The sequence below is a fragment of the Erinaceus europaeus genome, chromosome 14, assembly GCF_950295315.1.
Source record: "Erinaceus europaeus chromosome 14, mEriEur2.1, whole genome shotgun sequence".
In the NCBI taxonomy this organism is placed as follows: Eukaryota; Metazoa; Chordata; class Mammalia; order Eulipotyphla; family Erinaceidae; genus Erinaceus; species Erinaceus europaeus.
The window spans coordinates 81,153,651-81,170,136 of NC_080175.1; the positions used below are offsets into that span (position 1 = coordinate 81,153,651).

Genomic DNA, 16,486 nt, shown 5'->3' on the forward strand with positions numbered 1-16,486 from the left:
TTTTTTTAATCTTCTTTGCTGGAACCATTAAGAGAGCTCACCTTGAAGCATGTCTGCATTGGCATATGGGCAAGATAGGTTTCAGCTCTAGGTACACCACATGGGAGTTACTACAACACTGGGATATACTTCTGTGCAGTGCTTTCTCCATGTTAGTCTCAAGTTCCCTAACTGCCTAGACTGTAGCCCTAAACACAAATATTATATTTTGCTAATATTTATCTTAGATTTGCAAAATGATCAAACTCTGATAAGGTGATTAATAGTTTATGGATCTCTAAAAATGTATCTGAAAACATCTCAATCAACTACAACTTTAGGCCAGACAGGTCAAGACCTTTTGACCTTGTAAGTATTTAAAATACAAAGAGGTTCAGATACCACTAAAAGGGTCCAAAGCATAGTGAAGTCCAGGATATTAATACAGATACTAGCCCCCCCAACTAATCTGACTATAATAATTAATTATTGATATTTTAACTCTAAGAGTATAAGAAACCCCTTGAATTCTCTAAGACCTGCATTTCTCCTACTCCTGGCACCTCTAGGCTATGCCCATACTTCTTGAAATTCCTTCTCTATGATTCCTGACCACCATACCAAATTTGTTGACTTCAACCAAATCGCTCCTGGTATTGCCATCCCACATCATGCTGTAACTGAAATCCTACTGTGGACTGTAAACAGAGATACCAGCCTGAGAAGTCAGCCTAGAAACTCTTCAAATCTGGTGAGACCTTTCCTAACACTTGGGACTACCTACATCCAAGTGAGATGACATGTCATTTAGCTAAGTAACAGATACCAGATTAGGCTAGGACTTAGGGTACTGGATACAGGTGTGCACATATCCATAAACAAGGGGCAATCATATAACTCAAAGTCAAAGTGCTCAATAATGGTTGAAGTGCCTAAAGAAGGTATCATAAATTCTGTAATTGATTGGATTTAGACCAAATTAGCAGGACAGCCTAGCAGAAAGGCCCAAAGAAGACAGATCCCCAAAGCCTAACTCTGGTTGGGCTCAACAAATGATATGCAATGCCTAAACAACTGAGAGAAAATCTAAGATAATCAGATAAAGAAAGGAATACAAAAGTTGGATAAGAGCAAGAGACTGGCCCACTTAACAATGGCCTGTTTGGTAAATATTACCACCTGATCATCTGGGGCCCTAGTTAGGGAACCCTTGGATTCCCATACACATATGTTGGGCCTTGACCTCTAAAGGGTCCCTCTCTCTACTACCACTTGTCACTTCCATAAGGAACAGCATCTTATGGGCCCTCTCAGGACCTTGGCTCCACCATAAAGCAGTGACGGTAGGAATAGCCCCAGTCACCATAAGGAGGCTGGGGGTATCCTGCCCTGCCACTCAAAAAAGACTGGTCCTGAAATGAGTGTAGCCTGCAATGTTCCTCAGATGTGACCATGAGCTATAAGCTCAGACCAATAGGGACTTAGAGGTTACACAGGCTCCGGTGCTAAATATAAACGTATTTACATATGGGCCCTGGAGCAGGTGGATGGAGGGAAATAGTTAATTTTAGCCACATAACTTTTTTTTTTAATAAGATTGGGAGTTACTCCTTGCCCTAGTCCAACTTTCTAGCCCTTTTCTCTGACACCATTCTCTCAAAATATTCTCATTCAACCTCAGGCTAGCTTCCAAACTCAAGCAAAACTACTATAGTTGTATGCCCCCAGGAACACGCCTAAAATGGTTCTCCTAGCTCTCTTCTACCCTAAAATCCCTAACCTCATCTACTCTAATCCTACTTTTTGGTTCCTGTTTATTAACCATCTTGTCTCAACTTAGGTCATGCCATCATCCAGACACCAAGTTACAAATGCTACCATGACTCCACCCCAACTTCTCTGGGCACAGGACCTCAGCAATGAGCCCTGAACTCTCACATCTCCAGAGCTCTGGTCCACTAGGGAAAGACAGAAACAGGCTGGGGGTATGGACTGACCTGTCAACACCCATGCTAAGTGGAGAAGCAGCTACAGAAGCCAGAACTCCTGCCTTCTGCTCCCCATAAACAACCTTGATCCAGACTCCCAGCAGGGGAGAAGTGATAGGATGAAGATAAGAGGACTCTGCACTCCAGCTCCATCAGCACCCAGAGAGACAGAAGGAAAAGGAGAGGGACATATGGAGGTAGCTATGATGTTCTGAGTGGCTTAGAGGGGAAGAGAAGATTGAATCAGAAAAAGAAGGGGCAACTATGTATAAATGTGGACAGATAGTTGTAGATAAGATGGTTGGTACTGTGGTGGATTGCAGTGGGGAGAGTGAAGATTCAGAACTCTGGCGGTGGGAATGGTGTGGATTCAAACCCCTGTATAAATGTAATTCTGTAATATAAAAATAAAAATTAATTTTAAAAAAAGCAGACAGATAGGTGACGTATTCATTTAACTGAAGGCAGAAGATTAATAGATAAATGATAAACAAGATGCTTTTAAATAATGAGAGACTATAAAATGTACTAATAGGGAATGCTTTGATGGGACTTATGAGTAACTTCCAGCATGACAGATGGGGAAAGTTAGGAATAAATTTGGCATGTTCTCCTGTGCTGCTGGTGGGAATGTAAATTGGTTTAACCCCTGTGGAGAGCAGTCTGGAGAACTCTCAGAAGGCTAGTAGTGGGCCTACCCTATGACTCTGCAATTCCTCTTCTGGGGATATATCCCAAAGAACCAAACACAACCATCTAAAAAGATTTATGTCTACCAATGTTCATAGCAGCACAATTTGTAATAGCCAAAACCTGGAAGCAACCCAGGTGACCAACAACAGATGGGTGACTGAGTAAGTTGTGGTCTATATACACAATGGAATACTACTCAGCTGTAAAAATGGTGACTTCATCTTCTTCACCTCATCTTGGATGGAGCTTGAAATGATCATGTTAAAAGAGATAAATTAGAAAGAGAAGGAAGAATATGGGATGATTTCACTCATAGGCAGAAGTTGAAAAACAAGAACAGAAGAGAAAACACAAAGCAGAACTTGGACTGGAGTTGGTGTACTGCAACAAAGTAAAAGATTCTGGGGTGAGGGGGTGGGGAGAATACAGGTTCTGGAAAAGGTTGACAGAGGACCTAGTAGGGGTTGTATTGTTATGTGGAAAACTGAGAAATGGTATGCATGTACAAACTTGTATTTATTGTTGAATGTAAAACTTTAATCCCCCAATAAAGAAAAAAAATTTAAAAAGAAGTAAAAGACTCTGGGGTTGTGGGGAGGGTTCAGGTCCTGGATCATGATGGCAGAGGAAGACCTAATGGGGGTTGAATTGTTATGTGGAAAACTGGAAAATGTTATGCAGGTACAAACTATTGTATTCTACTGTCAACTATAAACCATTAATTCCCCAACAAAGAAATTTAAAAAAAATTGACATGTGTGAGAAATGGAAGCAAATGAAGCTGGAGTTTGTTGAGAATGGAGTGGATGAAGGTGGCTGGAGAGACAGACATACAAAACCTGATAAGGCCTTGCAAGGCATGGTAAAGCTTTTTCAAATTTATTCTACAAGGAATGTGAGCTGTAGCTTAGGAGGTGGTATAGTGGCTAAAGTGCAGGAATTCCTGAGTTTAATTCTGGGCATTGTATATGCCAGAGTGATACTGGTTCGTCTCTTCTCTCTCTCTTTCTCTCTCTCTGTTTCTGTCTCTCTCAGTAAATACATAAGTAATCTTTTAAAATTTGATTGGGAGTTAGAAAAGACTTTTAGTTGGGGAGTGATATAACTTGTGTTACAGAACAGAGTTGTGGGAAATGATAGCAGATGTATAGGTTTGGAATCTATTAGAGTAACATGGGAGAGATACTAGTGACTTAAAACAGGTGAGAGATCGATTTTAGAGACACTGCAAGCAGGAGCTGCAATACATTGGAAGGGGGAGGATGGATTAAGAACGTACATGTATGTTCAGTACTTCTTGCTTACTCATTATTTTCTCAAAGAGTCTTACATTAAACCTACTTCTTGAAGGTATTACTCTAGGCTGAGGGAGAGTGCAGCATAATAGCTATGCAAAAAAATTTATGCCCGAGGCTCCAGAGTCCCAGGTTCAATCACCTGCACCACTATAAACCAGGGCCCTGCAGTGGTCTGGTTTAAAAAAGAAGAAAATAGTACAGTATTGACTAAAGACTTAAAGTGCTTTATGACATTAGAATAAAAAAGTGGAAATATAAAATAAAAATAAGTAAACTTGGTTTAGTCAACCCAGTGAATATGTAGTCAGTATATATTGTGTGAGTGAGATGTGGGGCTAGGTAAAAATTTCAAAGATGAATATCATAAGCTATGCTCATTGTCTTAGTCAAAATTAGTTTATGCTATGAGTGAATTATCCTTACTCTGAAGACAAGATTCAGGCTTGACTCTGATTATGACTACCAGGCTCTTGGATTTTTATTGTAGGATGAGAAAAAGGGAACTAATTATGTTATACAGATTTCTGCTATACTTCTTTGTGGCTCAACAGTGGGGAAGCACAGTGATCTTGAACTCACTGGCAGAACTATTAACAACTATTAAAAGACTTAACAGACTATTAAAGATCTGTGGACTACAGTATAAGGACTGTCCTCAAGCTACTTTGCTGAAAAACGAGTCATTCTCTGTTTTATAGATTAAGTGGTTACAATGATCTAGCATCCTGAAAAATATGAGTGGCAAACTGTACCACACCCAATAGATGATAGGCTGCTATTCTTGAATAGAATTAATAAAAATTGCACATTAATCATTTAACAAACAAGCACAAAGAATACATTTCACTATGCTTGAGCCTGGGCTATCTTCAACAAATAAATCAAGTTACAATGTTTTCTCAAAATCTTATGCAATTAACATTATATGGTAATGTCAGTTTTTTTTTAAATCATTTTGTTGAGAGTTAATGATTTACAGTATGGTTGTTGATACATGGATACTATTTCTCACCTCCCCTGATGAGTGTCTGCAGAAACTCTCACCCCCACATAGGTCCTTTTCCACCACCATGGCAGCTTATGCTCTAAAATGTAATGAAAATTCCTTCTGATGTGTGCCAAAAGACACTTTTAGTCAGTAACTATGAATTGTTAGAAAGCACACCAGAAAAAAGAAAAAGAAAAAAAATGACACTGTACTAGGAATATAAAAACAGAAGGGCTAGCTGAAACTTTGTCCAATTATTACTCCTACTTACTTGAGTTATAAAATGTATGTACAGGAAATATACCTTACTAGGTAGTTTACAAAAGATCAAATGAATGATGGACACACATGCCTTTCATCCTCCTATTCTCTGCTGCTAGAGGCTATTGGATAAAACTAGGTACTGTCAGAAATGCAGTAAGTTTATGAAAGGCAAAATGTGTGAATTCAAGAAGGGGCCACAGCAGTAAATAGGAACTTCAGTGCTCATCATTTTCCTCGGTCTAAAAATAGTTTCACTTATATTATAAACATGTTTTCATTACTTGAAATTTCACTATTAAAATTCTACTAGGGCAAAATCTATAGAATCAAAGAGTTCAATCGTGGCTGTCAGGATTTGTGAGATATAGGGAGTTGCTAATCAATAGTTTCAGTTAAGCAGAATGAGTAAATTCTAGAGACGTGATGTGCTATAACCGCAAAGGTGTATGTTAAAATTCATCAACAGCAGACTGCATTGTAAGTATAGTTACCATAATAAAATAAAAATATCTTTGTGCTCATAAATTCATATCAAAATAGCAATAGAAAAATCATCTAGAGGAATTAAAGTAGGAAATGTGAACTACATAAAAATATGAATGAATCTAACCCTATATCCAGCTAAGATTGGTGACAATAAGAAAATCACGAGGGAAAGAGAGAGGCAGACTGGGAGTATGGATCGACCAGTCAACGTCCATGTTCAGCGGGGAAGCAATTACAGAAGCCAGACCTTCCACCTTCTGCACCCCACAATGACCTTGGGTCCATACTCCCAGAGGGATAGAGAATGGGAAAGCTATCAGGGGAGGGGATGGGATACAGAGTTCTGGCGGTGGGAATTGTGCGAAGTTGTACCCCTCTTATCCTATGGTTTTGTCATTGTTTCCTTTTTATAAATAAAAAATTTTTGAAAAAAAAAAAAGAAAATGAGAACTTTACCTTTCTAGAGCCCTGCTCCACTAGGGAAAGAGAGAAACAGGCTGGGAGTATGGATCAACTTGCCAACGCCCATGTTCAGTGGGGAAGCAATTACAGAAGCCAGACCTTCTACCTTCTGCACCCCATAATGACCCTGGGTCCATACTCCCATGAGGTTAAATAATAGGAAAGCTATCAGAGGAAGGGAAGGGTTATGGTACTCGGGTAGTGGGAATTGTGTGGAATTGTACCCCTCATCCTATGGTCTTGTCGATATTGTTTATTTTATAAATAAATTAAAAGAAAAAGAGAGTGAGACTTTAGATGAGTGGAGTGGAGTAGAAATAGATCTATCCTGGGCATAAAAAGGTATGGGGAGGTTAGACCACTAAAATAGATTTAAAACAGTAAAACAGGAATACCTGAGAGCTTGGAAAGAGGAATGGAAGAACAGGGTTGATGTCACAGCCAAGATACTTTAAATATTTTTTAGCCCAAGGCAAGCCACACTGAGGGGAAGAAAACATTACTTTTTTGATGGAATCTCTCTGTGGAAGTTACATCTTCTAACTTGTTGTCTGTGTTGAAGAGGCTTTTATAGGTCTGTCTAAGGACTTAAGCAACATTTTAAAATAAATATTTACAGGAAAATGCATCCTAAGTTCAGGACAATTGATTTATAAGTGACTTTAAAGAAAACAGAAAATTTGGAAGATTACTTTCATAACAAGTTTAAAGCTAAAATTCAATTTTTATATTTTTCCAAATCATAAATTTGATTTGATCATGATACAAGTTAAAAATGGTCCTCAATTTGAAAAAAAGAAATTGACTAAACTTATTTATAGATTTGAAAAAAAAAGCAAATTATTTTTGTCTTAAAATAAGTATTAAACTAACTGGATTTAAAATCTTCTTACTGAAGTCTTGGTTCTTTTGGCCTCCCCAGCTGAAAATCCTATTACAACCTACTACAAAAACTTACTAGATCCTCAGGGATTTTCTTCTGTAGTTATCATGGGTTTGGACTTAAAGTTGGAAAGAATTATATTTTTACTTATAGAAAGGAGAGAATACCAAAGTGGTATTAAAAAATTCAATCATAAGGAAACTAATATGTCACTTCTAATATGCCTATAAAATCTACAAAAAAAACTTAGATTTGTGAAACATGGCAGTCGAATTATAAAATTACATGGTAAGAGCTTAAAGGGAATCTGAATATAATAAAGCTTTACTTTACAAAGCTTGCTGTTGAATTTGATTTTCTTTTTTCTTTCTTTTTTTTTTTTTAACCTGCTCAGCACTCGTTTATGTTGGTGCTGGGATTGAACCTTGGACTTTGAAGCCTCAGACATGAGAGTCTCTTTGCATAACCACGGTGCTATCTACCCTGCCCTTTGATTTTCTTTTTTGCCCAGGCTTGTATGAAGGCTATCTATACTTGCTACTATGTGTTGCACTTAAATAAATTCAAGAAAAGTTACTATGTTTTGGGCTGGCATCAGCGAGTGGAGTAACACAGTGTCCCAAAAGCTTGATGAAGTATCATTCTAGTGCACTGGAATTATCTAGGAAAGTTATTATTTTTTTTTCAAAGTGTATGTCCTTGGATCAGTACATCTAATTGGTAAAATCTCTGTAGAATGGTGATTATGATTTTCAGGGATGGTTGAAAACCACAATTTTCAAGATTAATATTTAGTTCTGTAAATCTGAAATATTTTATGGTTCAAAGGAGGAATGTGTGAAAGATGGTGGTGACAGAGAGTGAACACAGAGGAATTCAGTCAAATGCTTGAAGTTTTCTCTTTTCAGTATAGTTACAGCTTGCACATCAATTAAGAATGAGTAAAAGTCCTGTATGCAAAAGGAGGTTTGATAAAGAAAATTATAAAATACAACTTCCTGGTAACAGATACTATAAATAATACAACATATGGGTGGGGCGTAGATAGCATAATGGTAATACAGAGACTCTCATGCCTGAGGCTCCAAAGTCCCAGTTTAAGTCCCCCACACCACCATAAGCCAGAGCTGAACAGTGCTCTGGTAGAAATAAATAAATAAATAAATAAATAACACAACATTTAGAGCACTGAAGTGTTTAAAATGAGTTGATACTCTTAACTCCTAACTTAACAAGAAGAGTTTAAACCCTTTTTATGCTTGAGCTTAAGTATAACATGATTCCAAATATTTGGATGTTTACTATTACATTGCATTTATATTAGCATGGCATAGGAGTAATAAATACTAGCATTCATCAATATAAAGTTTCACATATTATTTTCAGAAAGATGTAATTAAGGTGATGTAATTCAACTGTAATATTTATAGTTTAAAGGAGGGAGTGGTAGATAAATGCAGCTTCATGTTTTTTCACTGTTTACTGTTTACTATAAAATAAATGTAATGGAGATTAATTTCCCTTTATACCCAAGCACAAATATAACTTCACACAGCACAATTTACCAGAAAAGTGTGCTAGTAAAATCCAGCACTCATTATTAATATATAACTAGCACAAGGTAAAATGCCATATTTACCAGATTCATAATTTGAATGCATAAATATTTAAAGGATTCCTTTAATTTTTTAAATTAATATTTGCTTTGTATTCATTCAAAGAAACTCTTCAAATGACTCACTGCTTTTGAAATGCTGATATGCACTCATATGTATTATTTAAATACTCATATTTGTGAGGTATATCTCGATATTTGGTAAGTGGTGAAAATTAAACCTATTTTTATCAACTTCAATAAATAGACCAGGGAGTAAGAGAAAAACAATTTAAAAACTACAGTGACATCTTCTGAAACATATTTTAATAATAGTAGATACTACCAGGAAGGGCTTTATATGTGACAGACACTATTACTGGTGCAGAAGGTGAAAGGTCTGACTTCTGTAATTGCTTCCCCACTGAACATGGGCATTGACAGGTTGATCTATACTCCCAATCTGTCTCTCTCTTTCCCTAGTGGGGTGGAGCTATGGAGAAGTGGGGCTCTAGGACACATTGTGGGGTCCTTTGCCCAGGGAAGTCTGGTTGGCATCATTTTTGTGCATATACTTAATCTAATTGCTCAGAATGTTTTATCCATTCTACTTCTAAACTGCGTCACAGAATGTACTGCTCTCCATCATCGCAAATCACAACTGTTCTCATCTGAGATTCTATCATCTCCTTAGCTGGATTATCACAGAGCTCTCCCAGTCTTATTTGCACTTGCATTTGTGATCTGTATCACACTATAGTCTCTTTTTAACATAGCAATAGAGTGATTTAAAAAAAAAACATTTTCATTGGGGACTTACGATTTACAGTGCAGTCAATGACACATGGCTACAATTTCTCATCTTCCTGTGGAAATTCTCTGTAGCCCCTCCCTCCCCTCCTTTCTTAGAGTCCTTCTCTATGATGCAATACACTATACCCATTCCAGGTTTCTCTCTGTGTTCTCCATTTCTACCCCTATTTAATAAGTCCCATCCAAAAGTGAGATAATTTGGTATTTGTCCTTCTCTTTTTGGCTTATGTCATTTAACATGATGCCTTGAAGTACCATCCAAGATGATGCAAAGGAGATGATTTCATGATTTAAAAAATATTTTCTTTCTTTATTTTGGATAGAGATGGAAAGAAAGAGGAAATGAGGAGATAGAGGAGAGAGAGTGAGAGAAACCTGCAGCACTTCTCATGAAGCTTCCCCCTGCAGGTGGCACCAGGGGTTTGAACCTGGATCCTTGCACACTGTAACATGTATGCCCAATCAGGTGAGCAACCACCTAGCCCCAACTTCATCATTTTTAACAGCTGAGTAGCCAATCATCTGTCTTTGGACATCTGGGTTACTTCCAAGTTTGGGCTATTATGACTTGTACTGCTATTTAATATAGGTGTATACAGATCCTTCTGATAGGTGTTATTTCCTTTGGTTAAATTCCTGGGAGAGCATTTGTAAGTCATAGGGTTGGTCTAATTCTAGTGTTTGGAGAAATCTCCAGGCTGTTTTTCAAAAGGGCTGGACCAATTTACAATCCTATCAGCAATGCAGAACAGTCCCTTGTCCCCAGCATCCTCTTAAACATTTGTTGTTACTGTCCTGTTTGATGTATGAAGTTTCTGTCCATGTTCTTGCTCCATTTTCTAATGGGATTGTTTACTGAGTTCTTTTTTTTTAATTAGGGGGTTAATGGCTTATAGTAAATAGTTGTTGGTATATATGTAAATTTCTGTTTTCTGTGAAATACTCACCTTCCCCAGTGTAAATTCTCCTCCACCATCTTGCACTAGGACCTGACCCTCCCCTGCCCCCAGTCCTTTACTTTGGTGCTACACTTAACCCCAGTCCAAGTTCTACTTTGTGTTTTCCCCTTTTGTTCTTATTTCTCATTTTCTGTCTATGAGTGGGATCATCCCATATTCATCCTTCTCTTTCTGGCTTAACTCACTTAACATGATTCCTTCAAGCTCAATCCAAGATGAGGTGAAGAAAGTGATCTCATCATTTTTAATAGCTGACTAGTATTCCACTATGTACATATCCCACAGCTTACTCAGCCATTCTTCTGCTGTTGGACACCTAGGTAGCCTCCAGTTTTTGGCTATTACAAATAGTGTTAGCTGTGAACATAGGCATACATAGTAGGTATACACCTTTTACTGTATAATTTTTCACAATTATTTTCCTATCTCATTTTTTAATTTTTATTTTTTTCTACCAGGATCTCTTGCCGTGTCATCTCACCCACATATTTCTTCAAAAAATTATCTCCAAATATCAATTGCTATTCTATTTCTTGTCCCTGAAATATGACTTCTTGTTTGTGGGAATCATCTGATCCTTTTATTAATCTGTATAATAATCTGTTAAGTGTTCTTATTAAGATTACTTAGAATCTCTCTTAAATGCTAAATACGACAGATAATTTTTTAGCTTAAGTTCTGAATTCTTCTGTTGCACCTGATACATTTGCTCATCTGTTCTTGGTTGAAAAGCTCTCCTCTCTCGAGTTTAAGATACCAGTGCCTGCTCTTCCCACTCTCTTCTCTGACTGCTCATCATTGGGTGTCGCTGCTGATTCCATCTGTGCTGCTCTCAGGCTGGTATAGCATAAAGTACCAGCTTTAATCAATTTATTCTTCTGGGGCATATGAATGCTTTGATATAACATCTACTTTTTTTTCCTACTTACAGTTTTTTAATTCTAGTCAAGATATTTCCACTGAACTTAAGATCAATGTTAATTGCTGCCAGGATATTTTCATTGCATGTTCAAGAAACATCTCAAATATAACATGACTCAAGCAAAACTTGTATCTTACAATGGCCACTCAAACAGTCAATCCTGTTCCTCTTTCTACTTCTTTATTTTGGTCAGCACATTTTCCACACATTTTTTTTGCTCCCAACAATTCTTCCTTGAACATGTTTGAGATTCCTTAATCTGTACCTCATTGCTTCTGCCTTTAATAAATTATTCCAATTTTTCTTTGTTTATGGATGATACTCTTTGCTTGTTCCTATGATTTTGCTTCATAACTTTACTTATTTTTTGGTATCAATGAATTTGAGGTGTGAGGAGCAGGCCTATAGGTGTGAAACAGGTCTGCAGGTGTCTTTCTTTCTCTCTCTCTGCCTTCTCCTCCTCTATTGATTTCTCTCTGTCCTATCCAACAACAACGACAGCAATAACAACAACAATAATAACCACAACAATGATAAACAACAAGGGCAACAAAAGGGAAGAAAATAGCCTCCAGGAGCAGTGGATTCATAGTGCAGGAACCAAGCCCCAGCAGTAAACCTGGAGGCAAAATAAAATAAAATTAAAATAAAATAAAGACATCTTCAATGAAATGAATCCAATTATAAAGAAGACTTAAACAAAAATAAACCTGTGGGACTACATCAAATTAAAAAGCTTCTGCATAGCTAAAGAAACCACTACCCAAACAAAGAGACCCCTCACAGAATGGGAGAAGAACTTTACATGCTATATACATCAGACAATAGGCTAATAACCAAAATTTATAAAAAGCTTGACAAACTCAACAACAAGAAAACAAATTACCCCATCCAAAAATGGGGGGAGGACATGAATAGAATAGTCACCACAGAAGAGATCCTAAAGGCTGAGAAACATTAAAAAAAAAAAAAAAGAAGAAAAACAGTGAGAAGGAGAGAAGGGGGGGTGATCTACAGCACTGCTTCTCCTCTTGTGAAGCCTTCCATGCAGGTGAGGACTGGGGAAAAATGAACCTGGGCTTCTTGGACATTATAACATGCACATTCAACTGGGCTGCTATCACCCAGCCACCACTTACTATATGTTTTATGAGGTATATTTTTTATTTAAAATTTAAGAAATATATATATAATATATATATATATCTTTCAATGCATCATGAAGATACTATAGAATCTAAGAAAGAGCAAATTTTCAATTGATGATAGCTATCATTAATTACCATGACTACTTTAACATATTTTATCATACAGTTCATCTTCCTTCTGACATTTATTTGACTAATTTCTCTGTGCCTCTGTTAACTCAAAGTACTTTGTATATTTAATATCAATAGCAGATATCCAATTTAGCACTGACTATACATATATGTATATATATATATACATATATGTATATTCCTCAAAACCAAAATAATTTCTCAAACTACTGCTTTAAAATCTTAAATGTCAGCTTCTGTGAGCACAAAAAAAAGGAAGTGGCTGAGTACATTGGATAGTAGGGAAACCTTCCATGGTACATTAATAGCATTCTGTGCTTACGGCAGATAGAAAATATTTCCCTTTGGCCTCACATGCTATTTGAAAATCACTTCATTTTATTTTTCTATATAAAGGAGTGGTGCCATAATTAAATTCAAGATTACAATATAGTGCCAGTTGTGTTGTCTGAATATGATATTGCGCTAGATCTGTAAAGCCTATATAGTTTGTAATTCTCATAAATATCCATTCATATAGATAATAGAAGGTCACAGTGTGGTTATGTATGTGTGGTGGTGTGTGTATCCATGCATCTATGTGTGTAGAAGTAATGTGGATGAGTATGTAACTATGTAATGGATATTCATGTGAAATGTTTTCTAACTTACGAAGCAGAGCCCCAGTCTTGCTCCCTGAAAGGACTGAACTCATGGTTGTGCAGACCTTCCAGACTTTTCCAACGAAAATAATAATTTGAATTAAGTAAAATCTTAATCACCCACAATCTCTATCTGGTTTCTTTCTCTTCATTAATATATACATATATTAATATATATATATTTAGTACACTCTTTGTGGCACTGCCTGCTCACTGTTTGATCCTAAATCTTGGATCTCCATTTTTACAACAATATCGAGTAACAGTCCAAATAGAAATACTCATGATATACATGATATACTTTAAAGCTTTGAGATGTCACGTCAGTCAAATATATTGCTTTATTTCAGTGTTTGTTGAATATATATTTTCTTTTGAATCAAAAATACTTGTTTAGTTAAACAAGTATTTTACCATTGGTTTCAATTCAAGATAGTATTTTGACTCAAGCAACCCCCCTGCAGGTAGAAAGCTGGGGCTCAAACTGTGATCCTTAGGCTAGTCTTTGTGCTTTACACCATGTGTGCTTAACCTGCTGTGCTATCGCTCAACCCCCATCTTTAAAATTTATATGGAAAAGAGTTCTGCCAATATTTCCTCTAAGTATCTGATAGTTTCTGGTCTAACAAGCAATTCCTTGATCCACTTGGAATTTACTTTTGTGTTTGATGAAATATGTTTCTGCATGCTTCAACCCAGTTTTTCCAACACCATTTGTTAAAGAAACTCCCCTTTCCCCATTTAATAGTCTGGGCACCTTTGTTAAAGATTAGATGCCCATAGGTGTGGGGGCTTAATTCTGGACTCTCAATTCTATTCGACTCCTCAGTGTGTCTATTCATGTTCCAGTACCAAGCAGTTTTGATGACAATGGCCCTATAATACAATTTGAGATCTGGGAGTATGATGCCTCCAGTTCTGTTCTTGCTTCTCAAGATTGTTTTGATAATTCTAGGTCTTTTATGGTTTCAGATAAGCATTTGTAGCTTTTGTCCTAGAAAATGTGGTTGGAATCTTGATGGGGATTGCATTAAAGTTGTATATGGTTCTGCATAGTATATTAATTTTTAATGATGTTAACTCTTCCAACCCATGAACATGGAATATCTTTCCACTTCTTTGTCTCTTTTTCTATTTCCGTGAATAGTGACTCATAATTTTCAGTATATAAGGTTAGGTTTTTTTCTTAGATATTTTACTGGTTTTGTTATTATAGTAAAAGGAATTGATTTCTAGATTTCTCCTCCCCCTCCTCCTCCTCCTCCTCCTCCGCCTCCTCCTTCTTCTAACTTAGTGTTTGCATAGAGGAATGCCACTGACTTTTGTATGTTAATTCTGTAGCCTAACACCTTACTATATTGCCTGATAATTTCCAAAAGCTTCCTGCTGGATTCTTTAGGTTTTTCTATGTATACTATCATATCATCTGCAAATAGGGAGAGTTTGACTTCTTCTCTTCCAATCTTTATCCCTTTAATTCCTTGCTCCTACCTGATTACTATGGCAAGAACTTCCAACACTATGCTGAATAGTAATGGTGACAGTGGGCAGCCCTGTCTAGTACATAATCTGAGGGGAAATGCTTCCAGTTTTCACCACTGAGTATGATGTTGGCTTTAGCAAAACTGATTGTTTATGTGCTACATTATTTGTAATGCTTTCAACTCTTGTATATAGTTGATGGGGGAAAGCTACCTCAACTTTTTAGAGAATGAGTCATTTCAATATGTGTCTGAAGAAAACAGGTTCTGAATAAACATAACAGAAGTGCATAAACATATATATGCATTTCAAATACCATACATGGTCCTGATAAATTATTCTAAAAACAATTTAGATCATTTGTAGGAGAAATGAATACAAACTATAAAATAGCATTCTAAAATGATTACAAAAAAAATAAATAGTTTTTGCCCTGAAATACCTATGAATTTCATTTTGCCTTAAAGAGCATTCTTGTTTGAGCATATGTATTGTTCAAAGCATTTCTCTGTAATAACTTTGTAATTTTGCTGAATTCAGCTTTTGGCACAGAATATGGACATCAAGTTCTGTCACAGTGTATATATATCATCACTGATAATATTGAGAGGAGTTGGAAGAGGAGGGCATGGAATCAAGAAAAATAAATAAAAATGAAATCAAGAATGAAAGGTAAGATGAAAACATAACTTGTCCACATAACATGGAGCATAAAAATGAAATGAAGAAAAGATATTTGAGAGTGCTTATTTGCATGAAAATGGAAAAAAAATAACATGACATATTCCAGATGGCAAAACCATGTCATTTTATCAGGAAAATGGTTATTCACCTGTAGCTATATACATATTAAATAATATACTGACATGCAGATATATGACCTCTGCTGCAAATGAAAAATATTTAGTTTAAGGATTATTTTTTACATTTCTGTTTTTTTATTAACACTGAATACTTTTATAGCATGTAGCAGTTTTTTTTCAAATGTTAAAAATATCACAAAATATTTTGAAATATAATTTCATGGTATTTTCTCAGTTCTATTATTTTGTACAATTACATAAAACAAATGATTTCATATTTCCTAGGATAAGACACTTCCAAAAGAGTACCTTAGTTTTTTTTTTTTTTAGTTATAACACAGATAGATACCTGCTGGAAATATATTATTTCAAATCTCATTTTCTGAATAGTTTACCATGTGAATTTAAAGAGTACAAAGTGGAAAAAAACAGTTTTCTGATAATCACTGTTGGTAAGTTTACATCACTTTTAGATAATTATAGGTATTGTATAAAATGTCATGCTAATTTGTTAAATATGATATGGAAAAGCAAAATAAATGGTTATATGAAGAAACTGAGTTTCATTTAATTTCATCTGAAATATATATTAATCTGGCAAGTGATTTATAAAAGAAATCAGCTATATTATTCTGTTTATATACTACCACTTTCACAGTGTTTTAATGCACCTCAGCCAGAGAAATGCATGCTAAAGATCCTGTTGCTATTCTTTGTGGAAAAAAAAATCCATGAATAACATTATGGAGAAATTAATTTATGATAGATGATTTAAATCTAAAACTCAGAATAGCTTATTTAAATGCCATTAAAAAAAGAAAACCTCACCCGCAAAAAGGAGTCTAGGGATCCATTTTCCATATATTCCACCACAATCATTACAGGCCTGCCTGCATAACAGAGCAAAAGAATACACATGGATTAGAGAAATTACATATATATGTACTGCAG

The 16,486-nt window shown here is 36.0% G+C and overlaps 1 protein-coding gene across 3 annotated transcripts in view; it reads right to left on the reverse strand.

Moving 5' to 3' along the window:
• Positions 1 to 16,486, reverse strand: part of EPHA6 (EPH receptor A6) — an 818,416-nt gene that overhangs the window by 204,689 nt on the left and 597,241 nt on the right. For all 3 annotated transcript variants that reach the window (XM_060172097.1, XM_060172096.1, XM_060172098.1), the window contains one exon: positions 16,364 to 16,425. In XM_060172097.1, coding sequence (XP_060028080.1) covers positions 16,364 to 16,425 — 62 coding nt within the window. The remainder of the gene's footprint in view (positions 1 to 16,363; positions 16,426 to 16,486) is intronic.